This window comes from Calliopsis andreniformis, chromosome 3 (assembly GCF_051401765.1).
Source record: "Calliopsis andreniformis isolate RMS-2024a chromosome 3, iyCalAndr_principal, whole genome shotgun sequence".
NCBI lineage: Eukaryota > Metazoa > Arthropoda > Insecta > Hymenoptera > Andrenidae > Calliopsis > Calliopsis andreniformis.
The window spans coordinates 396,175-422,663 of record NC_135064.1 but is presented as its reverse complement, the minus strand read 5'-3'; the positions used below and the strand labels follow the sequence as shown (position 1 = coordinate 422,663).

The window sequence follows — 26,489 nt, the reverse complement described above, 5'->3', positions numbered from 1 at the left end:
GCTTGGAAGCACCAGAGACTACTCCTTGCATGACCACTGGTTAACGGTGCACTTGTTAGGTACAACTATCGTGAGGCAGGTTTTACTCCTCCATAGTATGGGCTCTACTCTCGCGTCCACTAAAACCTCCGTATGACGGATAAGTACACACGTGTGAGGTGGACGTTACGTTGTAAGGCATGAAGGATATAGGCCAGAGTTATCAGTCACTGAGACTAGCTCTGCTAGTAAACATGGTTCTTCCTGCTCGCAAGGCACAGTTTTTACTGTGCTTCGTTCGAGGCAATCCGCCAAACAGGACATCGTCTGTACAGAACAGGCCACCTCTATCCTCCCTATACGCTCGCTAGCAGACAGATTCTTCACTGCGAAGAACTTGGTAACACAGTCCATTGATCTACCTTATGCTACGCAACGAGGTGTTGTGGTCCTCTCTCAAAGGCACGACTGCTCATAGCCTGAAGATGGGTCAGACGTCTCTAGTACGAGTTATTCGTTCTTAGACGATGCGGTTCCGCCGATTTTTGTTCGAGGCGTTACAGACATTAGGGCTGCTACCGCACCAATCACCATCAGGGGGCCGAAGACGAGGATTTCAGCCCTTTGCAGCCCCCTTGGATTAATTCACTCAATAAACGTCTGTCCTTTTCAGGAGAGGAAAAGAAATTATAAGCGTACGATTTTTTTTAGTTAAATCAGCTTCTCACCCACTCCGGACCGCTGTTACATTTTCTTTAATAATCCTAACAGTGCTTTTTCTCTTTCTTTTTTTAACTTATACAAACAGAGGAACTGAGTAAAACAAAACGAGAAGAAGGAACTTATATCTTTTATTTTTGGTTTTACAGAAAGTAGAAAACTGAACTAGCTTATTCTTTAAGAAATAATAAATCTAAAAAGAAAAATTTATCCTTCAGGCAAACGATAAAAAGAAAAGAAACATTATATATATGTGTATACAGGGTGAGTTACTTAGCGTTTGCACCTCCAATATCTTAATTGTTTTTTAAACTACATCAAATGTCTCAAGGAGAGAGTTGAATGATCCAATGGATCTCATACAATATCAAAAAAATTTTTGTTTTCTGTCACTTTTTTAGAGATATCAAGGTCAGTTTCATTTTTTAACGTGGAACCACCCTTTTTTAAATACCTACAGTGAAAGTCCCTTTTATTATGTGACTATAATTATTCAAAGTCATACAAGGTCATGAACGGAGAAAACGTACAAGATTTAAAATATGAAAATGTGTGATGTGGTATTTTGAACGACAAAGTAATCGGGCCACACTTCATTACCAAAACGATGACTGTTGGAAAAGACAGTTTTATTTCTCATATGCGTGAGGCCTCTGTAGTTTTTTTTGTTCCATGGTTCATGGTTCTGGTGTTGTGCGTTATGGCGTAAGCGAAAGTGTAGCCACGTGCTGCGCTCAAATATTATAATTTTATACTAAATTAGTTTCTATATATCCTTAACATGTACTAAATAGTATTATTATTAAACAGTCTTAATGAGTATGAAGGGAATGATTGAGGTTACAAACGTGTTCACAGGATTCACTCTTTATTAATGAATCAATTAAGCTCGAGTGTCGTGTCTCAACTCACTCTCGCTCGAACATCAAGAGAGAGTCCCTCCATACATTTTCGTTGAATTTATAATACCATTCGTAACAATTCCGAAATTGTATTAGTTCGATCATTTACATGAAAGTACTATAGTTTAATTTAACAGGCTGAACTAACTGATACGTTATAATAATTTTAATGACGCAAATTTTCCATTCGCTCGAGAAGGTTCTCACGGCGGTACGCGCTATCGCGCCACGTATTCCCCAAAGGAATTCGTAAACGATTTTATCGCATACTACGACGAGAGTTTAGGCTATGGATCACCTCGGCGACGATCCTTTCAAAGAAGAAGAGGTTTACAATTTGATATCTACTTCCTGTACGTTCGATAAATCTATTGCGTACGTGCTCAACTAGGAAAACTCCACAATGCAATGCATTGTTGAATCACGTCGCTCCATATTTTGATGAAAAATTTGTTAAAATTTGATCGGAACGTAACACTGACCAATCAGCTTGCTTCGGCTCCGACATCCGCACCCTCTGTTTTCTTACACGCTAAGCTTAAAACTAAGAAAACGCTCTCGACTTGTGGGGGTAAGCTCCCTTATGGAAACTTTGGTGACTGACTTATCGGAATTTCCTCCAGGCCCTTGCCTGCCGGCGAAGTTGATCGCGAGGTCCATCGATGGTCGCGCACGTGCGGACCCATCGCCGTGAGGCCCTTTAGAAATTCCGGGTTTATGATGCCTGTATTGCTATTGAGGCTCAAAACAAAACTCGACGAAAACATACATACAAATAATAAATTTGTTAATAAAATTTAATAATAAATTTTTATTAACTATAAATTTTATTAAATTTAATAATAAATTTTATTAACTAAATATTAACGGCTAATAAAAATTTACTTGGCTTTCTCAAAAATAGCTTTTCGTAGTTGCAAGTGTCACAAACCTTGTCACCATCTGCACGCCAAATGTTTTATTCGTCCATGCAGATGAACGCCACCAGTACAACGAAGTCTCTTACTACCTGTTCTTAACTAAATTCCACTGCCTTGCCAGACCGGCAATCTATTAACAACAATGACAGGACAAAAAAAGATTCTGAATTTTTGCAAGATCAGTCAATTTTGTTGGAAAATATCTCTTTACAAAACTGTCATGATATGTGGTATGAAAATGACGACTGCCCTGCTCATTATGTACGAGTAGCAAGAGAAACGTTGCATTCTAGGTTTCCAAACCGATGGATTAGATGAGGTGGAAAACTGTTTCATGGTCAGCATGTTCGCCTGATTTAAATTCACTGGATTTCTTTTTTATAGTCTTTTATAGTCGGGGCCTCTGCTCGGGCTCATTTCTGATGCTTTCGACCAGATTTTTAAACGCTTATAACTAACAAATGAAGTCTCAAACGCGGTTATTCTTGATTTTCGTCTTATTTTGGTCTCTAGAATCACCCTTTACATTTATCCTGTGCTGTTCAGAAACATCCTATATACCCATATCAGCGCTGTCTAAGTGAGAGCTCGTGTGCCCCATGGATTTCCCACTCCGTTTCCGTCGTTAAGGAAACAACGCGACATGATACGGTATTTACGTTAGTAGTGGCTCAAATCAAAGTAACAAAAAGGGAAGAGAAGGGCTTCCCACAGAGAAAAGGGAAAGAGGCGAGCCAAGAGCTTTGCCACCGGACAGCACTGATATGTGTATATGTAAGAATCTATTTTTTATAATAATTATCTAAAAAATATACTTATGTACATATAGAGTAATTTACATCTAGAGTCATAACTTCTGACACGTTTCGATTTCATTTAGCGTAATCAAATCAATACGAGAATCAATTTTATATCTGTTTTGGAGCCGATGTAGAACCGAAATAATAACGGTTATAGAATCGGAAAAATAACAATTATAGAGCCGATATGAGCGCAGGCGTAGAACTGTAATTGAAACAGATATAATTCGTAGTTTTAGTTCTTCATAACAATTATTCAGAATAAAAGTTCTTCATAACTATTTTAAGAACCGAAATCGATATTGTAACAGTTTTCAAGACGTGGTTGAAAGTAATCTTATATCCCTGAATCAGACTCAAAATAAACTATTCCTCCAATTCCTACTGTTACATCGTTTTGCCGATTTGTTTGGATTCCATGATCCTTTCTGATATGTCTTGTTCAAAGATCCATTCTCCTGCGTTTGATCTTGCCAAGACTGATTTGACTTCTTTCGACATTCCTGGTAGTGTACTTCCATTATCAGTTTTGCCGCATCGTATAATTTTTGTATGAAATCAATTTTACCTCCTCATCTTGTGTTCGCACCTTATAACGGTTCAGATGCTATACATAGGGCCATTAAAGCTGAGCCGATTAATTTTTGGTCTTCCACCATATAATTGTCTTTTTTCTGAACTACGTATGATAATGACGGTGCAACCATATGGATTCATTTTGGGAGCATCTAAATCAGATAATGTTATATGTTTTTGTAACAAGGTTCCCTTTTTCTCTTTGGTAACCCGCTCTTTTATTTACTATTTCCATATTAATATTATTGAGGGATGTATAACTGCTTTGACTCCAGATTTGTTGCAGTCTTTTCATGGCGCTCCTAGGAAGCACTCATTTAGCGGTTATTTCTGTTTTTCTCTATCTGAACATTGAGGTTTGGGTTCTGTTTTCTTTACTTGAGATTTGTTCGTCATCTAATGACCAACCTAAATTGGAAGAAAGAAAAATAGAAAATCCTATTATAATAACTAGATGACTTTATACAGCTTTGTATATTTGTTTTCAAAATGTCGTGCTACTCATGCAAGCTCTTTGGTGTAAATTTCCATTTTGTCATTTTTCATGCGAACACAACTTCCAGTCTGTTTCACCACTCGTGCGAGCACATTCGACAGAGAATTTTAAATTTGCCCTATATTGTACAGGTTCTTTAGTAGTAGTAAGAAGGGTTTAGTCAATTGTGTTTTCTAAAGCACTTTTAAATGGGAAGGAAGAAGAATAAATTTGTTAGAATCCTTCTAAACTTACCATTTTCAGGTGAACTTAAAATTTCTGGGCACAGGCCTATCTCTTCTATTTCTGTCTCTCCTCAGGATGACGTCGTTGCCTCTTTGTCTTGTAGTGTATTCATTTTTTGTTGAATTTTGGCTAGTTTTCTAATCACCTTATTTAGTTCTTCTGACCTCTGTCTTTTTGGCATTTTTCACAATACTTAATCACAGATTGTATTTAAGAAAATAACAAGAAATTAAGTTTTCTCACTACACTCTCGAAACACGTGTTGCTGTCGAACACACAACAGAAAACAATTAAAGCGTGAGATCCACAGATTGTTAGACCTCTCAATGTTGTGACATCTGCCGAATGAAAAAGGAACTAGACTCAGCAAAAAATTAAAGAATCACTTCTACGAATTCGAAAAATGAGGTCATGTTCAAATAGTTTTAAGAGGGTACGGAAGTCACGTGACTTTTCGAGATTGCCAGCTCGATATCTACTATTACAGTTTTCGTTACAGGAATAGTATTACCCACAGACACGTAGCTGGCTGATGAACACAAGATGGAGTCATTCTATGATTTCGAATTCGGGACGCAGTTTAGAAAATTTCCTCCTCTACTGCACACACTACTATAAGAGCTATGTGTACGTGAACCCGACGCTTCGCGACTGACTTCAGACATTTGCGGAAAGTAGAGAGATAGAGAGCGAATATGAGTCTTACTCTCTTACTCTTAAAACGCCATATTCAACTGTTCCAATCCCTGCAAGCGGTACAAGCCACGCGCGATGTTTCCGATTGCTGAGATATTTTTAGTGATTCAATATAGCACGGAATTGTGTGAATGTAGTGGTATTTATCAAACCACACATGTTATTTGTATGTGTATAATTTCTACACGTGTCACAGTTTAAATACCACTACATTCATATTATTCATTGTTTGCCCACATCGATGCGATCTATCACAACAATAATTACACAATACATTTTTAAAATTTGGAAATAACTAAATAATACATGTCTTATAATTTTTTATTTAAAAAATAAAACTCTTGATATTCTAGGACCCGCCTCTCCCACTTCTGTAACCGCTGCCACGATCCCGGTTAGCTCATAAGTGTCGAAGGGCATTGTTTCCACCGGCAACTAGGCTGAGTCACTAAAGGCTCTAAAGTAGTCAATAAAAATACAATCCATCTTTGATTCGTAAGAACTATATGTACTTGTATGTCATGACTTTCATAGTGTCATTATACACATGTAGATCGATGGAGATCTGTTTACGAAATAGACCGCAAAATTGATCTTGACCAGTTTTTCTAAAGTCAAATTTTTTTTACTGTATTGTATTCTACTAATCGAGAAGGTAAAAAATGTCAAAGGAATTCAGCTGCTCTATTGAAAAATGATATTGAAGTTCCAATAAATTTTGAGCTCAGTTTGAGTTTTCTGACACCCTGTACTTATAAAAGCCAAAAAATTACAGTTGAATATTATAATATCTGTGATAAAAACTTAAGCACAGCGAAAACGATTTCTAATGAATTTATCTTCGATGAAAAATCTATATGACTATTATATGTATGTGACTATACTTACCTTCTTGCATGTGTTGCAAACTGTTACCTCTGGCTTCGTTTCATGTGACAGGATTTGCACTGTTGATACTGATTTGTCGGCAACTTGAATATTGTTTATTGTGTATTGTGAGAGCGAGAGAGTAAGGTTCACTTTACATTCGCGTTCTCTTTTGACTTTCTGAAGTAGCCCGAAGCGTCGAGCTTATGTACACGCGACTTCTAAGGTGGCGTGTGTAGAAGAGGGGGAAATTTTCAAATTAGGCGCCACCTGGTTCGCAAAAACCCAACTAAATTTGTCACATTTTTAGCTCTGTTTTATCGAGAAACCAACCAAAAACAATACTGTGGTATCGTCTTACGACTTGACACTTTTTGTCCTTATATGAGAACATTTTGAACTGGGAAAGGGTTCATTCGATAGAAAAATGTACAACGCAGTGCAGTCAACTCGCGATTTCGTTCAAAACATTCTCTAAATTACATAAAAATGCTTAAATTTCTATCACTGTCAATGGAATATTTTTGCTCTACTGTATAACGCTCGTATTACTAAATATCAGCAGAATTTTGTTAAATCGCGAATTGATTGCACTGCATTAAACTTTTTTCTTTCGAGTGAACCCATGCTCAGCTTAAAATAATCTTATATATGGACGAAAAGTGGCAGGGCGTAACCCCTGTTTTTGCCTAGTTTTATCGGTAATGTCGCCGTTCTTACATATCTGATCGTACCTCCTTAACTTCGGCAAAAGCGACCATATTGGTAATATTGAAAAGTCGTTTGAAAGCGTGAAATCTCTACTTTTGCATACTGCTTTCAGATTTTAATTTTGTTATTTCGTAATACAGTTATATCGTTATAAACGGCAGTTTAAACTTTTTTTGAATTACGACCAATTATTTAATACTCCATGGGACCCAAAAAATTTTTTAGGTACATTGCATTTAGACCAGTCAAAAGTGACTTACTTCTTGTGTAAAGTTAGTGTTTGCTGAATAAAACAGAAAATGGATAAAAATAGAATTATTAAGTTCTTAAATGTGATCTTCAAGTAGGAGATTACTGCTTATAAAATGTTCCACATTCGTAAAAGATAAACAGGTAGTCGATTGGTTTCTTAAAAGTCTACCTTAAGTTTACGTTGATATTTATACTTATTTTTACCTTCAAAATAAGTACAAGTACCTTTCAAAAGAATTTTTCCACTACTTAATTTAATTTTTAAACTTAAATAGAAGTTACCATCGTTCCTACCTGAAATTATCGCATGTTCCTTTCGTCTCTAGGGCTGGGTTTTGTCCATTTTCTGTTTTTTATTTATGTCGTATGATAGTCAAAAGAGAATGCTTTTATTGTATGTCAAAGTTGAAAAGCTAAAAATCCTAACAAGCCCCAAGAGGGATAAATAGGGAAATAACTTAACAAACCTATGTGAAACCGGAGAATAATATGGTAAATTAACGAGAAATTCAAGGTTATTACGTAGTTTAACAAATGATATACTTCAACAAAAAGAATTATTTAAAAAAAAAATTGGTGTAATATATTGCTAGTGTTTCTGTTTGATTACCTTGTTTAATAATATAAGTTTACTGACCTGTTCGACATTTTTAAAAATTTTCTGAAACTTAAAAGATACAGAATAAAAAATCCAAATTGTTACGTTTGTCTTTAGTTTTCCCTACTATTATTGAATAAGTACAGCTCATGACGTGGCATCAATGCAGGTCGCAAAGCTGAACCTTTCCTAGAGAAAAAATATGCACCATCAGGAGTATTATAACTAACTAAGATCTATTTCTACGTGCAAAAGTCAAAAGTCGGCGGACATCTCGGCGACAGCGATAAAGCCATTGGCAGGAGAGGGCTGACTGCCGAGGAGCGGAGCTATGGTAGAATTAATTTCAACAGGCGGTTCAGGGTCACTCAGCCCGTCACGCGCCTTTCTGGTGGGTTCCCCCACCGCGGCAGTTCTCCGAGCGTGCAGCGCACTTGCCGCGCGTGTGGAATATCCGTGAGCTCACTCCTCTGTCCCATCACCTTTCTCGCTTCTTCCTATATCGCTCAGTCCATGCTCTTTCACGTTGCGTCCTTCTCTTGTCTTATCTACCGCTCTCTTTTCCCGAGGTGTGACGCGACACGACATAGCGCAGGACCGCACGGCACGTGCGGCGTAGCGCGGTAAGATTCATGTCGAAATCACATGCTTCCAATTTCATTTATCATAAATATACATTCGGAACAACGAAATTTACAAAATCAAACTCATAAAATTATTGTTGTACGTAAAGGACGCACCTACGGAATAATGCAATGACAATAATAGTCCAATTACTGGGCCATCAATAATTATATAAATGCTTATATTTATACTGGATAAAATAAAATAGAATTATTTAGAATACAATTAAAGAATAATTTTATTTTGGACAATAAACTACAATAAAGTTACATTATACAGTAAAAAAAAAAAACAAATGAATTACAACTTGGAATTAAGTTTAACCTGACATAACCATATATTGTTAGCTATATTACATACATATATATTATATATTATATATTACATACATACATATTGCATACATACATCTATATTACATACGTATATTAAAACTACGGATAATTGTGTATGGCTATTTGAAAAGATTGAGTGAACGTAGTGATGAAGAAATCAAAAATGCATTAACGGCAATACACAAAGCTACGGCGGAGCGTGCAGAGTTTCAGTACGGACAGTTCGACGAGTTTGTACAGAAGGAAATGTTCTGGATCATTTGGAAGAGAATGCTCCCAGCTGTTCATTTTCGTCGCCGAAGAAAAGATCTGACTGTTGCCGTATCACAGGTATTTACGATGCGAAGAGAGAAATCATTCAAGAAACAATATTAGACTTCTACGAGAGAAAGGAATTCCCGACCCTGAATAAAATATTGGAAGTTTTAAGAGAGTCAGGAAAGTTTGAAAGTTCGCTGTCATCCATAAGAACAGTTATTAAAAAAATTGGCTTCAAATACAAAAGAGCGAATGACGGTCGGAAATTTTTAATGAAGAGGACTGATATTGTTGCTGCCAGGATAACTTTTCTGCGGAAAATGCACGAAATTAGAAGCACAAGAGATTCCCGACCAATTATATATCTAGACGAGACTTGGATCAATAAAAATCATACAAAACACTTCATATGGCAAGACTGTAAGGCAAGGATCACGCAAGATTGGTTTTCCAATCGCGTTCAACGCAAGATTATCACGAAGAAATGAACGCGGAAGTATTCCACGATTGGTTTATTCGACTACTGGAAGGTCTCGAGGAGGGCTGCATTATTATCATGGATAACGCCAGTTACCATTTAACGGTTACAGAGAAGGCACCAACAAGCTCCAGCAAAAAACAAGAAGTAATGGAATGGCTACGAAGCAAAAATATACAGTTTCAAGAGAATTGGACACAACCAAAACTTCTGAACATTGTACGAGCTCATAAGGCTACCCGAAAAGAGTATGTAATTGATGAACTGGCATTAGAAATGGGACATGAAGTAGTTCGACTTCCACCGTATCATTGTCAGTACAACCCCATAGAAAAGATTTGGGCGCAAGTAAAAGGATATGTAGCAGAACACAATAAAGCGTTTACGATGGCCGAAATTAGAAGATTGTTTGACGAAGGACTTGCCAAAGTAACTGCAGACAATTGGAGGAAATGTGTTGAAAGTGCAGAACGATTGCAAGAGGAGGATTTCATTAAAGAAATCTGGATATATGAATGTGGAAATCAGAAATATAGATGACAGGGAACATTCAAACTCTCCTGACTCTCTTAAAACTTCCAATATTTTATTCAGGGTCAGGAATTCCTTTCTCTCGTAGAAGTCTAATATTGTTTCTCGAATGATTTCTCTCTTCGCATCGTAAATACCTGTGATACGGCAACAGTCAGATCTTTTCTTCGGCGACGAAAATGAACAGCTGGGAGCATTCTCTTCCAAATGATCCAGAACATTTCCTTCTGTACAAACTCGTCGAACTGTCCGTACTGAAACTCTGCACGCTCCGCCGTAGCTTTGTGTATTGCCGTTAATGCATTTTTGATTTCTTCATCACTACGTTCACTCAATCTTTTCAAATAGCCATACACAATTATCCGTAGTTTTAATATACGTATGTAATATAGATGTATGTATGCAATATGTATGTATGTAATATATAATATATAATATATATGTATGTAATATAGCTAACAATATATGGTTATGTCAGGTTAAACTTAATTCCAAGTTGTAATTCATTTGTTTTTTTTTTACTGTATAATGTAACTTTATTGTAGTTTATTGTCCAAAATAAAATTATTCTTTAATTGTATTCTAAATAATTCTATTTTATTTTATCCAGTATGAATATAAGCATTTATACAATTATTGATGGCCCAGTAATTGGACTATTATTGTCATTGCATTATTCCGTAGGTGCGTCGTTTACGTACAACAATAATTTTATGAGTTTGATTTTGTAAATTTCGTTGTTCCGAATGTATATTTATGATAAATAAACTTGGAAGCATGTGATTTCGATATGAATCTTACCGCGCTACGCCGCACGTGCCGTGCGGTCCTGCGCTATGTCGTGTCGCGTCACACCTCGGGAAAAGAAAGCGGTAGATAAGACAAGAGAAGGACGCAACATGGAAGAGCATGGACTGAGCGATGTAGGAAGAAGCGAGAAAGGTGATGGGACAGAGGAGCGAGCTCACGGATATTCCACACGCGCGGCAAGTGCGCTGTGCGCACGGAGAACTGCCGCGGTGGGGGAACCAACCAGGAAGGCGCGTGAGGGGCTGAGTGACCTTGAGCCGCCTGTTGAAATTAATTCTACCATAGCAGACGATATCTCATGGCGGTTCTTTGGATTGGGAAGCGGCTCTGGTACCAAATGCTCCAGGATTACTCCGGTTGGCGAGTAAAATGACTCCTCGAGAATGGTTGTACGGGGATACACCGAGTCATCGGAATCAGCCGACGTCACGCGAGGAGGGCCACCTGGCTCCGCGTTCCGGGAAAGAAATTCCTAACCGAAACTCTGTGTTTCGGGATCACGACCGAGGGGGCAATAGGGTGGCTCCTAAACCCTGACAGCGTGCGTCTCATCCTCGTCACGATCCGAAAACATTTTGTACCGCGAACAATAGCGCTAGTAACAAGTGCCTCGCCTGCAACCATGTATTGCATTATATTCTGCATGTAATAATTACGTCAACGCCATCTGTACGTCACTCGCCAAAATATACGATTGTATTTTAATCGAAAAACCGAGCGTTGACTGGTGTTCTCGTCGTAAAAGGACCCGAAATCCCATCATCGTTCCTCATTCTCCGCCGGAAAAAGCGCAACCCCTCTCCGAAAATAGTAGCTAGCCCGGATCGCGGTAGAATAACAAGAGGTACGCTTCCACGCCGGTATCAAAAGATACCTAGCGTCTTCTAGAAATTCAAGGCGTGCGAAGCGTATGGGCTTACTTTACACGTGCCGTTCGGACTTGATGGCGCGGCGGCGCAACCGAACGAGTACGTCGCAGGCTTGAGTACTGAAAATACCAAGATAAATAACTTTTGGCAGAGCTGTGTATATTCACTAAACACCTGGAACAAAAACGATCTTAACGGCATTCGAAGTTTTAAGTATTTTCTTCCAGCAGAAATTGTTCCAGATAGATTATACACATAACTAATATGAGAGTATACTAACATTCAAAAATAATTTCTTTGAAGTTCTTCGTTTCAATTGTACATATTTTGAAGAAGTGATTTACAACTTTCTTTAATCATATTTCTAAGCATATTTTTCTAAGCATATTCCAGTTTTGAAATTCGCATACAACTACTTGGCAATATTACTATACACATATTTTTAACCCTGTTACGTTCTTTGGCTCTTTTTTGACCCAACGCATATCTATATTCGTAACAACTTTTACTATTACCAAAAAAAATGCGTTGAACTTATTATGAATATATCTGATTATATATTATGATTATATCCTCTTCACATTATATTAAAATCCCATTGTCGCTAATCAAGTAGTATACTAGTAGTAAAAGTAGATATATATAAGCTCTTTTTTGTCCGGAAGTAAATAAGATACAATTAAATGACAGAAATCAATCAATGTAGTGAAATATTTCGATATTATGGCTGGCCATAAAGTGGAATAAAAAGGTAGTTATATCGATTTCTCAATATCGATTGAAGAAGTTTCTGGCTAAACAAGGAGCAGATTGCATTTGTACAATAAAACAGAAAATAACGGTTTATTAAAATGTCACAAATGTACATTTGTTCACAACAAGCATTATAATAAAATATTGCTCATTTCCTGCAATAATAGCCGAATTCAAAAAAAGAATTATTTTTAAAATATTAGATGTTATTTAAATAGATTTTAGACTGATTATTTAAAAACTTGAATGCATTTCTTTTAAAATAGTAGTGTGCTTTGCAGAAGAAAGGTTTGATAAAAAATTAACTCTTAAATCACTAACGTTACTAGCTGTATGTAACATTCCAGATTAGGGAAAAAGTTGGATTAAACCAAAGAAATGTACAAAAGTAATTTTCTTTGGCTGTTCGTAAGGGATCAAACGTTTATTTAAATAAAATCTCAAGGGAGACTGAAGGGGGTTCCCTATGATTGGCGCCTCCTGGGGGGTGCGGATCCTCTGGTTAGCTTTGTTGATGTCTACAGCAGAAAATCGGTGGAACTGCACCGATCAGCGTATGAATTTGTACTTGTCCTTGAGTAACCCGACTCTAGGACCTCCCTATGTGGAGGGGAACACAATACCTCGTTAAGTGCAAGGTAGAGTAGTGGACTCTATTGTCGACGTTTCTTTATAGCGAAAAAACCGTCGGTTGTCGAACGTACACAGGCGAGTTAATTTCTTCTCTGCGCTATATGCACTTTATTAGATATTGTCTTGAATGAATCACAGCGAGAGCTATGATTCATGAGCAGAGAGAACCACGGTTATTAGTAAAACTAGTCCCGATGAATAACGGCGGCTTATCTCACCAACACTCTACAACTCTGCATCCACCTCATTCGTGTGCATGTATTCGTTACATGGGAGCTATTACTATACGAGGTGGTGGAGCTGGGACAACGGAGGAATATGTTACTAGTTTACGTTGATAGCAATCTTAGGGAATCAAAGTGAGATCACCGATTGCAGAAGTACATTATTTTGCCAAAATGTCACTTTTATTGCAAGCTGCTTCGACTGCCACACGTACAATATGTGGTATTCGAACAGATCGAGTGGACCAGGTCGCGAGAGACAGAGAACTCAGCGAGTTTATAATCGGCTTAAGGTCTTTGAGCGGTTTGGTAACCAAAAGACGCTCAGTGAAATGTACTCTTGAGCGGATGTTCACTGACTGCTGAAATACTGACAGGTGTATCTCCGTGTAAACGCGAAACCCTAATTAGCCGCTATGCGGCGCTTGCTGTCTGCTCTTATCTCTTTTTCTATACTGTTACATGTGTTCTCTCTCTTTCTATCTTTCAGACTCTGACATCACAACTCGACATCGGGCCTGCAATTCGAAAAGCTAATACCGGTCGTTTACTCGGTCGAATTTAACTGTAATAACCGAAAAGATTCATACGTTGTTTTTGCCGTGTCTGTTATTGACACAACGGAATCTTCTTCCGCGGATGTCTTCAGTAGCTCACGTATGCTAACCGACAACGGTTTTCGCGGACGAGACAAAGGTTCGATATAGCTCCACTTTTAAACAGAATTATACTAAAGAAACAATAAACACAAATGGACTAATTAATTTATATGTTTTATTTATTATAATTTTTTTTATTAGATGTATTGTATTTTTACTTATGTTATTGTAAGCTATAATATAAGTTCTTGTCGCTTTTAAGGGGGTACGATCAGATATGTCAGAGCGGCGATATTACTGACAAAATTAGGCAAAAACAGGGGTTTACGGCCTGACACTTTTCGTCCTTATATGAGATGATTTTAAGCTGGGAATGGGATCATTCGAAAGAAAAAAGTTCAATGCAGCGCAGTCAACTCGCGGTTTAACGAAATTCTACTGATATTTAGTAATACGAGTGTTTCAAAGTAGAGCAACAATCTACCATTGACAGCTATAGAAATTTAAGCATTTTTATGTAATTTAGAGAGTGTTCACCCTCCACTATACACACCACCTTAGGAGTCGCGTGTACGTGAGCTCGGCGCTTCGGGCCACCCCGGGCATGTTCGAAAAGTCGAAAGAGAATGCGAATGTAAAGTGAACCTTACTCTCTCGCTCTTGAAATATTGTCCAAGTTGCCGACAAACGACACAAACCGCGCGCGATATTTTCATTTGCCTAGACATATTTACGAAAGCCCGTGAAGACAAGAATACGGTGCCCGTCTTTTGCTATTATGCGGGTTCAAATCTGTGACGTTTTTATTTCATACATAATTTCTTTCCAGTTTTTTAACTTTAGAATTCCTCGTTTCATATATTACTTAATTTATAAAATACTGTAGAAAATACAATTCATATTTTAGCCACACAGGTAGCCATAGAACACAGTTGCACTGTTCTCTATGCATAAATTATCTTCTGCGCCTCACCCACAGGACACTGCCGTTTTCATTAATATCCCTTAGTAGTCTCGCCTGGCCATCGGCTTCAATATGTCCACCACCACAATTTACACAGTTTTGTAGACGATGTTTCAAATTCCGACGCACTCTATTAAATATATCGTCTTTGTTGTGTAATACATGGAACGCATTATTTATACGCCTTTTCAGTTTATAGACAATGTCGTTTACTGCTCCCCACAAAAAAAAGTCCAGTAGATTTAAATCCGAGGAGCGTGGAGGCCACAAGTGCGGAGCAGGTCTTCTTCCGATCCACCGGGATCCAAACATTTCTGACAAGTGTTCCCGGACTGGCCTGCTGAAATGCGGTAGTAATGCACCATCGTGCATAAAATATATGCATGTCCGTCTTCCGCGTGTAACAATTCTACGCAATAGGGTCGGCAATAGTTGGAAAGTTCGGTCGTTCCTTTCAGGGTAAAGGTTAATACAACAATTTGCGTTTCGTCCCCGTGGATTATTGTCGTGGTTCATTCTCTCCTTTCCTTGTGTTGTATTAAATACAGTTCGTACAATTCAGGACCACGTGAATTTGCTTCCATATCATCATAGGTGGATGGGTATGTCACTCTTAATCGAGGACTATAAATTAAGGTACAAACACGTCAAACACTGGTTTCCAGAGCTGGTTCAACAGCGCTTGTTTTCGGCGCTTACCAGCGCGAAGGGTGCACACGTGGAAGTTGGAAATCAGCGCGACTGTAGCAACGGTTCTCGAACTCTTCGAAAAAGTGTTCAACCAAAATGCAAATTTCTTGAATGTGGTTTCCATTGGAGTGTAGTGTGATTTTCGAGTTTTTTGATTTATCATTCTATTGAAAAACTTCGAGGTGTAAAAATCTTGTCTATTTGTGTCTTGAATTTCCTTCTAATTTCTTGTTGTTGTGTTGTGTTGTATTGTTTGTGTTTTGAATTTTGAAAATCTCTTCCTACCGGACACGGTTTACACCCGAAAGCTTCAACAATGACAATTGTATGATGCCGGGCCGTGAAAGCCTCAAATCTCTGATTAGATATTAGTAAGTAAATATTATCAAAGAAATGAAGTTCACTCTCAAAAGTTTTAATCTTTAATCTCTTTATTCTACATTGTTTTTGTTCTACATGTATTCTACATTGTAGCTTAATGGATTGTTCGCAAAATAAATGGCGCATAAACTCCTTATATCTTTCGCTTGATTTGTAGGTCTTCCAAGTGGTTTCTTTGAATTTTCTGGGACAGGGACTACTGTAGTGGCTTGTAAATTATGTTGAACGCCTTCTCTACCTATAATTATGTTGTGCAGAATACACATATATTTTATAATGTTTTCTGCTATATCAACGTTCATTTGAATACTTTTTGTAAGTAAACGGCATTTAGCGTATAAAATTCCAAACGCACACTCTACAGATTTGCGCATGCGTGATAATGTTTTGTTGAAATTTTCTTCGTTGGTGCCCAGATCATTCCTCGCATACGGTCTAACTACGTTGTATGGAAGTGATGGGTATGCTTCATCTCCCAGAAATGCAAATGGAGCTTTTACATTTATTCCGGACAAAATTGTTGGTTCCGGAATTTTAACACGTTTTGTTTTTATTCGACTGTATATATCGGATGCTTGGAAGCTCCCGCTGTCGCTTTGCTTTCCATATGCCCCGACATTGATGATTATGAATTGATAATTAGTGTTTCGTTGAGTCTTCACACGGTCCCCTTTCTTTGGTGTCAATCAGCAAGAAATGCTGATGCATTCCGAAATATGTAATCAAGCGTGCAAACAATTACGACTAACTCTATCGAACTGATACAACAAACTGATGTAAGCGTTTTCCTTTGGATGTTATGACACAAAAGGAATAATATACAGGGTGTAACAAAAATGTCGCAGTTCCTTAAAAGGGGTGATTCAGGGGGTGATTTGAAACAACTTTTTCCTTAGCGAAAATGTAAGATGAGGCTTCGTTAACGAGTTATTACCGAAAAACACCGGCCAATGAAAGCGCGAGTTTGCCGCCCGAGCGACCGCGGTAGCGTTGGGTACGCGCGCTAGATGCTACGGTTGTACTCCGAACAAGAAAGTCGTCATACATCGAAGAAAATAGCATTAGTATGAAATCTCAAAGCGACATAATAAATAATACCGAGTCCTTTTTTTGTTTATCACTTGAAGTGAATAATTACATAAAATCCAGGAAAACTACGTGCAACGTAGAAACACGAATATGTAAATTTCTTATTCGCATAACGTATAAACGAAAAAGCAATACAACGAAAAATAAAGGAAGAAGAGGACAAACTTCACCTGTAGTTTGTAAACCTGTGTCATTGGGTCACTGTACCGATCCTGGTCATCGACTGTCGAAATGGTTTATGCTAGGGCACCCGCTTAGGTAATTTATGGCTTTATTACTTTGGTTTCGAAGGAGACATGATCTCGGAGTGTCCGAACAAGGAAGGTCTGTGGTGCTTAAACTACGTGGGGGGTACAAGGAGCTTCTTTGGAAAAATTCTACCCTACCATAAACCATTTCGACGGTCGATGACCAGTGACACAGATTTACAAACTTCAGATGAATTGCATTTAATTCATTAATGATTATTATTTTTTAAATCTAACGCATACTACTTTCAACGTTTCTATCTTCAACGTTAATTCTCCAAGTCTCCGTTCATTTCTTTTGTTGCATTGCGTTTTCGTTTATACGTTATGCAAACATTTTCATACGAATGCTATTTCCTTCGACGCATGCCGACTTTCTTGTTCGGAGTACAACCGTAGCATCTAGTGCGCGTACCCAACGCTACCGCAGTCGCTCGGACGGCAAACTCGTGCTCTCATTGGCCGATGTTTTTCATTAATAACTCGTTAACGAAGCCTCATCTTACATTTTCGCTAAGGAAAAAGTTGTTTCAAATCACCCCCTGAATCACCCCTTTTAAGGAACTGCGACATTTTTGTTACACCCTGTATAAGAACAACAGTCGTCAGCACGCGCCAGTCACAGATAATCGGAGTCAGACCGAGAGTCAGAGAGAGAGAGTTAGTCCCGTCGTGATTCAAGTACAAATTCTAGTCCGAGTCGGAGAAGCGACAGATCAGAACCTATCTCTGATCACCACCCACGCGAGAGCTGTAACATTGTAACAGCGAGGGCGTATAGTAATGTTGAACGGAAAAACCGCGTAAGAGTCAAAAGTGTCATAAACATACTCCGCGAAATCCGAATCCGCCTCCTTAGACCGCGTTAAGTGAATCCGCGAAATAGGAACGTGCGTACAATAAGGAAAACCGCGTTGAGAAACGACCAGAAGTGACCTGCAAGCCGATAACTTACAAGGTGGCAATGCTAAAATTGTACTGACAGACTGGATGAGTTGGTATGTAATTTGTAACCTTCTTAAATATATAAAATTGTTAAACCCAAACAGGATCTACCAGCTCACTTTCCCCTCTCTCCTTCCACTACATATAAGGTAAAGTTTAATCAAGGTGTGCTTTAGCACTTTAAAAGAGCAAGAACCCTAAAGGTCTATCTCCGCTGCTCGAGACGACCGCCCGTCTAGTTAGGACGTAACATTAGCATCCATGCCTTGTAGAACGATGGAGAAAAATTGTTTATAGTTGTAGAACATCGAAGCAGAGTTTTTTGAAAATCTCATAAATTAAAAATTTCTTTGGCAATTCTTAAAAAATCCTTTTTTGTCGGTACCGGCATATGATACGGTTGAAGATTGTTCAATATTGCAGAAATAGCCTCCCTTACAATGAGTGCAACCGTTGAGGAACCCATTCGAAAAGCGAAAGCCAGTTCGTTGAAGGATGATCATGTTGCTAAATATCTAAATACAATCATAGAATTACAATAAACCAAGCATTTAAACACATTAAAAAGAGAAAAAGCAGTTAAAAATAAATCCTACATAGTAGGTCTTTTTTTCTCTAATTACAGCGGCTATGTTAAAAAAATGGAAGCATTTGCGTAATTAATTTGCTATGGAGATTTCCAAAATAAAGCGGCCACGACCAGGGGATGAAAGTGGTGAAAGGACGATGAGCAGGTGGCATTATTTTAAAGCACTATATTTTTTTAAAGGTATCGTAGTACCCCGGAAGAGTTCTGAGAATTTATCTACACCTATAGAAAGTAAGTGTTAGAAGTGTAAAGAAGTATTAAGAGTAGAACCATCCGTAACTAAAATCATTCTGCGTCTTCGAAGATTTTTATGAAGCTTTCATATTAGGCAATGTTTACGTCATTGTTCTACATCAAAATTTTTATAGAATGATTCTACACCATAATGAATTAAAAAATTCTAGTCGGTGGTGAAAAAGAAATGACTATTGAGGATTTGGATATGGCTAAGGAGAAAGCTACAGTTGAGTCTAGCAGTCTGACTTCTCAGGATGTCAACTCAGCAATTCCAGTTGTAACTGTTCCTGAACGACAAAGCAATACAACAAACAAAAAAACATAGCATAATAGAGACGACTACACGTCGTCTATACTATATATAGAGAAAGAAAAATTATTAATGTTAAAGGAGAAATCCGAACGGAGGTTAAAGGTGACCGAAGACGATAATATACTCTTTTTTAAAAGCATTATACTGCATGTCAAAAAAATTCGATCTGAAAAAATATTAAGTTTTCGCTGTAGAATTCAAAAAATGATAAAAAAATTAGCGTATCCAGAGGAAGAGAGGCCTGCATATCCATCAGTATGGACATTCTTCACGCTGACAGAGGAGCCTTCTAATAATTATACTCAATTATGATACAATTTTAATCAAAATACTTACCTTAAACAAATTACTAGTCGTTCTTCTTGATAGATGGGTTAAAATTGTGGACAGTTTTAAATTGAACAATACAACACAATACTACAAGAAGAAATTAGAAGGAAATTCAAGACACAAATAGACAAAATTTTTACACCTCGAAGTTTTTCAACAAAATGATAAATCAAATAAATAACTCGAAAAAAACACACCACACTTCAATAGAAACTACATTCAAGAAATTTTCGTGCTGGTAACCGCTGAAAACAGGCGCTGGTGAACCAGTTCTGGCAACCAGCGTTTCATGTGTTTGTACCCTTAGCTTATGACACGTCACATTGTTAAATAAAATAATGATTGACTTAAAAATTATTAGGTTCAATTGTATTGTCACATTTATTTTGGAAACAGACAGTTTTATGTTTACATCTGCTACTAACGAAAAAGTTAATTTTTAAAAATTTTTATTTATCTTAATTTACATATATTTTATTAAAATATATGACTAATTTATGTTTCTTATTTACGTGAAAGATTTAATTTGTGTTCATAATCTACTTCTATTTTTATTTACATATCTACTTTAATTAAAAATTAAAATTAAATAATTTTTAATCGTATATCAATGAAGCATTAGCAAGAAGTATAAACAAAGTAGTCGCAAAGATTCACTTATACTATTTTAAGTCACATTAAATAAACTTTTGCACGCTGCTTTTGTCAAATACATAATATGAATTATATTAAAAAAACACAAAAATGTATTAAATCATACATTACGAAAAGTCTATCTTCTGTGACCTCTCGCGTATTTTAGATCTTGATTATTTTTGATATCAAATGTTATATGTTGTCCTCGTTGCATTTCACAAAATGAGCATTCTATATTTTAATTGCATATACTATTAAAAAGTGCACACTCCTTCCGCATAATTGACAAGCTTTCCGGTAGGTCGTACTCCGCATAATAAAACATGTATAACTGAAAATAAAACCTCTCAAAATTTCTCTTATAAGAGAAATGATATTTTCTGTTACTGGAATCACACAGACCGGTACCGTAATTGTAATTATTGAATGAATTTCGGATCTAAGAGCCGAAAGTGATATTTCTATCTATCATGGAGCGGTATCATAACCGTAACCGTAATTATATCGGTGTCAACTCTCTGATATTAACTATTAGTTGTATGTGAACAGTATTTTAATATCAATAAAATGATTCTTTTACATTTTTTGTAAAGTAGGTGCATACACAAAATATTTGAATACGTCATTGTAAAGTAAACAAGAATTCTTCATTCTTCACTTTGACACGCACAAATAGTAATATGTACATACTTCAACGTCAGAACAACTGTGTTATTTTTCATTGAAGAAAGATAGACAACATTCCAAGTAAAAAAAAAAAAATATATTCACGTGATCTTGAATACGAAAAATTTATAATTTACTAGTGCTTATTTGCCACGCGAAGTTCTTAATCGAATATTTCCTAATCATTAGATCAGTTACAGTTGCATCGTAAATTAATCAGTTCGATAACTCGATTTTTGCTTATGGGACAAGTTAAAAGGAACAGTTTACAGAGATGTTCCAAGAACGCTAGAACACATGCGCCAACGGATTACTGCTACATGCTCAGCAATAAATAACAATATAAGTTTATTTGAAATACCTAGGCATTCACTTATAATTAGAGTACGTATTCAGAAATGCATTGAATCTAAGGGATAGTGTATTGGACACATTTTATAATCACAAAAAACTATATTTTTGCCTATTCAAAATGTCATCGAGGGAAAATGATTCGGTGACAACACCATATTATACAAGCATGCTAGTGTACGACGTTTTAGTGTAGTAGTGCACGAAATTTCTCTTTACGACTTAATCTTTCTGTTGTGGTTATTTCAGTATTCCTATGTATTCCTAAAAATTTCTAAAATTTTTGTATTTAAGGTCACAATAATACTAGTCATGATAATAAAAATGTGTGGTTCTATTTAAGAACATGTCAAAGGCCTGAGATTTCGAAAAATATGTAATTGGAAAAAATTGTTTACTTACTGCAATATTTATTTCTTCGGCAATGACTTTGTCCTATCAACACCAATAAGGTATTGAAAGTGAATTAATTTGTTTATCTTGTATATTAGTTCATACAACATTTGTTTTGGTATACCTTATGTAGATACATTTCTTATAACAAAAAGAATATCTCGTAAACGTAATGTAGAAAATGAGTACACAATTACATGATTGCCATTACATCATAAATAAGAAAGCCATTATTAGATAATATTCCAGAAAAAAAAGTGTGCAAACAAATGAATCTCGACAGATGAATTAAATAGATTTACGTCATATTGTAGAGTGTAACGTTTAATTCTATCCGAGTGTCTTAACTTAAATTTACAGCACTACAGAGGAATTACGGCGAAATGTGCGTCACTCAATGTTCAAATGTATGCTTTATCTTAAAGGAAGAATCTTAAAGTTTATTACATAGTAGGATACATACTTCTTACTGAGTCGGCAGTTGGTTTGATTCGAAGCGAAGGAAAAAATCTCTATTGGATTTACGAAGAGTTTCTTGCAGAGAAACGTAAGCATTTATCTTAACAACTTTTGAAAAAAATTGCTGCAACGTTTTAATTATTATTTGAATATTGGAAAAAGGATGATCATTTAAAATTGAACACCTGCCGATGTATCTAGATTAAGCTGACTGTGTCTTTACGACGACCTTGTAAATATCGAGGTGACATATAAAGCAGCTCGATAAAAGCAAGCCGTGATTACATTTTACTGACGAGATAAAATAAGGGTCAGTCGTTTGAGACAATCGACCCTGATCGCCATTCTATCGAGAATAAATATTAACAAAACACACACTGATTTACTGGAACATTAAACATATGGCTTCTATCTCTGTGTTGCAGATCGACACAATGACACTGTCAGAATTCCGCAAAAAGAAGCTGCTTTATGTTTTTAACACCTTCTTCGGTAAGTAAACATTTTTTATGATGAAGTTTTGACAATTCAGTTTACTTGAAAGAGGAGAGGAGGCAAGAATGAGACACTTTTGTTTAAGACAAATCAGCACGAAAACTAAACGACTATTTTGGTTCTAATTTATACCACTAAAAAGATCAGTTTTTTTATTACAATAACACGTACATTTAACAGTTTTATTTTTTACTTTTTAAAAAAGTGCATCTTGTCCCACTCATAAATTGGTTGCATTGAATGAGATATTGTAATAAAATACGATAATATTACCATTAATTGTAATAATTATTGTTTCTTTGCAATTAGAATATTACTGATTATTTCTTAAATTACATACATTAAGTTTTATATGAAACCTATATACCTATTTTAAAAGTAAACAAATAATTGTAAGATTCAGACACACAAGATAATTCTCTTACCAAAAAACAGTGTATAATCTCAAAATATTAATAACAGAACTAAAAAAACAATTCAGATAGAGTGCTATTCATAAATATGATAACAACATTTGAAATTTAACTTGTTTAACTACTACTTTAAAATATAAATACCTGACATTTTATACAATTATTCTTGAAGAAATATCTAATGAAGTGTGACGATTAAGAAAGGAATCAAAAGTAATAGTATTGGATACCCACGGGTGTTTGAAACAATACACGTTGGTTAAATTCAACTAAGACTGTATCTTCTACGGGTACAACAATTCTCAGACGAGTTTCGTGAACGAGGTTACAACGAGAGAGTGAAGAATACAAAATTGCCTTGATCGGTGTCGCACAGGACTATATATCGTTATAGGACTATTACATATTTTAGGTGGGAAGGTGATTTCTTGAACCCTTGACCCTTAGTCAGGAGATAAGCAATACTGTCTTTGGACTGCGCTTACTCATCTGTTTTCACCGATTCACGAAAATATCGGTTATCGTGGTGATTCTTCAGTGAACCACGCCTAAGCAAAGGACAGTTTCACAACAATAGTACTTCACAAGATATTCGATAAAATAGTAAAAATTTTGGCTTGAAGCATGAAAAAAGTTAGGGACTGCCAAGGGAGATAGAGAAGTGTCAGCTATTCTACTTAGGAAATTCGGTAACCCTTGAATATATCTAAGTGAGTAACAATTTAACTTATGGTTAAACAAACATTAAGAGAAAACAATTGCGAGAGGTGAAATTCTCATATAAGTTTCGAAAGCTAGTTAGATATTTTATCAGGATAATTTCAAGCATTAAATAAAAATTAAGTAAAAATTTTTGAGATAAACAATACGAATGTAATTTACAAAATATGTCCACGTTTTACTTATTTTCGAAGATCAGTTTTAAACAAATTTAGTAATATTTATCGTTCCATATTTTAAAATAAACCTTTCTGTATAAATAATTTCTTTTATCGAAGAGAACTGTTTCCAAAAGTAACAATAAGAAGATAATAATAAATCACAATAAAAATAGTAGTAAATAATAAAAGTAATAACAAATCATAATAAACATCCTACTAATCTTATTCTTTACTGATTTCTATTGTTTCCATCATGTTTTCCAATACTTTGTTGCACTTTAAAATAGTATTTATATTAACAAATAATAAAATAGTATTTATATTAAGTATTTATAATAACAGACGATACCATATGTTTCCATTTTTGCATATTTTCAATGCATAAAACTCAACTGTTAAAAAATACCCTTACAATGATATCATTTCTCACTCATTTTTTCGTTCAATGTAACAAGTAGTACATTAAAATGTATTCTAATTTTCATAAAACTTACTATTCTTCTAGTGAATGTCCAACTTTCTTTTCAAAGTTAATAACGTAAATAGCTATAAAATGAATTTTCGAAATTCGTAATTGTGATTTGAATAATAATTACTGTTGTTTTTGTGGAAACTGTCTACTTTGATTGAAAGAATATACATGTACATTTAATTAAACCCCTAGCCGCTGTCTTAACAATATTTTCTTAAGAAAAGTCGTAATCTTCATATTTAAGCTCAAATTAGTTATTAACAATCGGAAAATAATTCATAGAAATAATTCGTGAAATAATTCATAGAACAATCGATACCGCCATTGCTTCTACGTGCAATATATCTTCATATTTGGAGATTTTTAAGAATTGTTTTTACAAGGAAAAATATAGCTATTTCCCTTTTCTGTGTTTGTTTTAAAATTAAATGTAACTCAAAGAGAAATCTAAAAATACATTAGACGATGATTTGCAGAAATGTTGAACAAATTAGAATTTGGTAAACTAATTTGTTTAAAAACTATCTTCCACATCAAAAATGTAAACGCTGTTGAAATTCTTCTTTTCCGTTTTTTCTGTGCTATTTTTAAAGAATTTAAAACAACAGTGCATCTTTTGCTTGCTAACTAAAAAAGTTAATTAAGGACATGCAACTGTACTACGGAAATTATGTAGACGGTTTAATTCATTTTTAGCTATTGTTCCTTAGGTTGATAAATAATAATATTCATTGACAGTTGGGTTTGTACAGCTTCTCTATGCTCCTTGTATCGTGACCATTTGAGCAAAAGTAAGCCTGATATCTATTTATGGTACGAACAGGAGAAAATAAACAATGAACGCGTTTAAAGGGATGTCTGGTTGTATTAAATTTACGTGTTCGTTCGTATGAGTATATTTGAACACACATGAACAGTGAATACAATATACTTGTAAGTGCACTGAAGCAATCACTCGTACAAGTTGTAGGCGCTTGTGCACACGGTTTTCTACAGATGCACCTATGCAAGCCAAGTATTTTTGTAGGAGTAGGTAAATTTTTCTTATGTAGTTTGGAGTGTATGTAGATACGCGTCACATAGGAAAGTATCGCGAGCATGAATAATGGACTGGCGTAAATGGTATGCACAATTAGTAGACAAAACTTGTGAATAGAGTCCTATTTGAAAATATGTGCATCTCAAACCACGTCACTACTGTGCGGTCTGCTATGAGACAAGCCTGCTCGTGCGAAGCGTGGAGGTCACAGGCGTGCACACGCTTCGCGGCCTTCATTAGCCCCTCACTTTCTTCCCTTCTTTGACCGTCGCGTCGGTCGGCTACTAAACATATCCTACGACATGAGAATTCGATACGGTATTACATTGTGACCCAGAGAACTCATAGATGATACGGAATATTATTAATCTTCGTATACTCTGGAATTACAAAAGGTTGATTTTTGATAAAGGTTGATTTTTTGTTAAAAATCTAATCTTGAAATTAAAATACTGTAAGAAATAAAAAATGCGGAGAAATCAAGTGCCTGTAAAATGACACTTGCTTTCGTTCGGACGGAATATGTACATTGTTACGGGCGGAGTCCGTAACTCCGTTCGTTCGTACCGCTTCTGTTTCGAACGGAATTCGTAACTCTGTCCGTTACATACTTCTATGCGTTCAAACGTTTAGTCCGAGCCACTACTCTGTCTATGAATTAAATATGCTGAGACAGTGCGAAATGGTAGTATAGTCGCGATAACAGAGCGGCTTTGAAAAGGAAGCTCGGCCACGATACGCGAGTATGTCTAAATTTCTATTAATCAAATATCCAAGAAGGATAAAGGTAAATGGGTTAGAAAACCATCTAGTCCCATACGGGCCCCGCTATGCGTGATTGATTTTTCCGAGAGGTGGAGGCTTATGCTAATACTGTATTTGGAAAAGTAAAATAATCAACACAAAGTATATATTGAGTATATAATATATATATATTCTAAATTATAATTATAATTCTTTTTATAATTAAATGAATAAAGAGACTATAAGTATATAAGTATATATAGTCTCTGATACTTTAACAAGTTGTTGTTGAATTAAC

The 26,489-nt window shown here is 36.0% G+C and overlaps 2 protein-coding genes across 3 annotated transcripts in view; both read left to right on the top strand.

The window, feature by feature from the left end:
- Scp2 (Sarcoplasmic calcium-binding protein 2) overlaps nucleotides 1–26,489 on the top strand; it is an 88,146-nt gene that overhangs the window by 21,149 nt on the left and 40,508 nt on the right. For both annotated transcript variants that reach the window (XM_076374679.1, XM_076374680.1), the window contains exon 2: nucleotides 22,573–22,639. In XM_076374679.1, coding sequence (XP_076230794.1) covers nucleotides 22,582–22,639 — 58 coding nt within the window. In that variant the 5' untranslated portion in view covers nucleotides 22,573–22,581. The remainder of the gene's footprint in view (nucleotides 1–22,572; nucleotides 22,640–26,489) is intronic.
- On the top strand, nucleotides 9,444–9,977 carry LOC143188819 (uncharacterized). The gene has a single exon (XM_076393283.1). It carries the CDS (start codon nucleotides 9,444–9,446, stop codon nucleotides 9,975–9,977), a length of 534 nt encoding a protein of 177 aa, XP_076249398.1.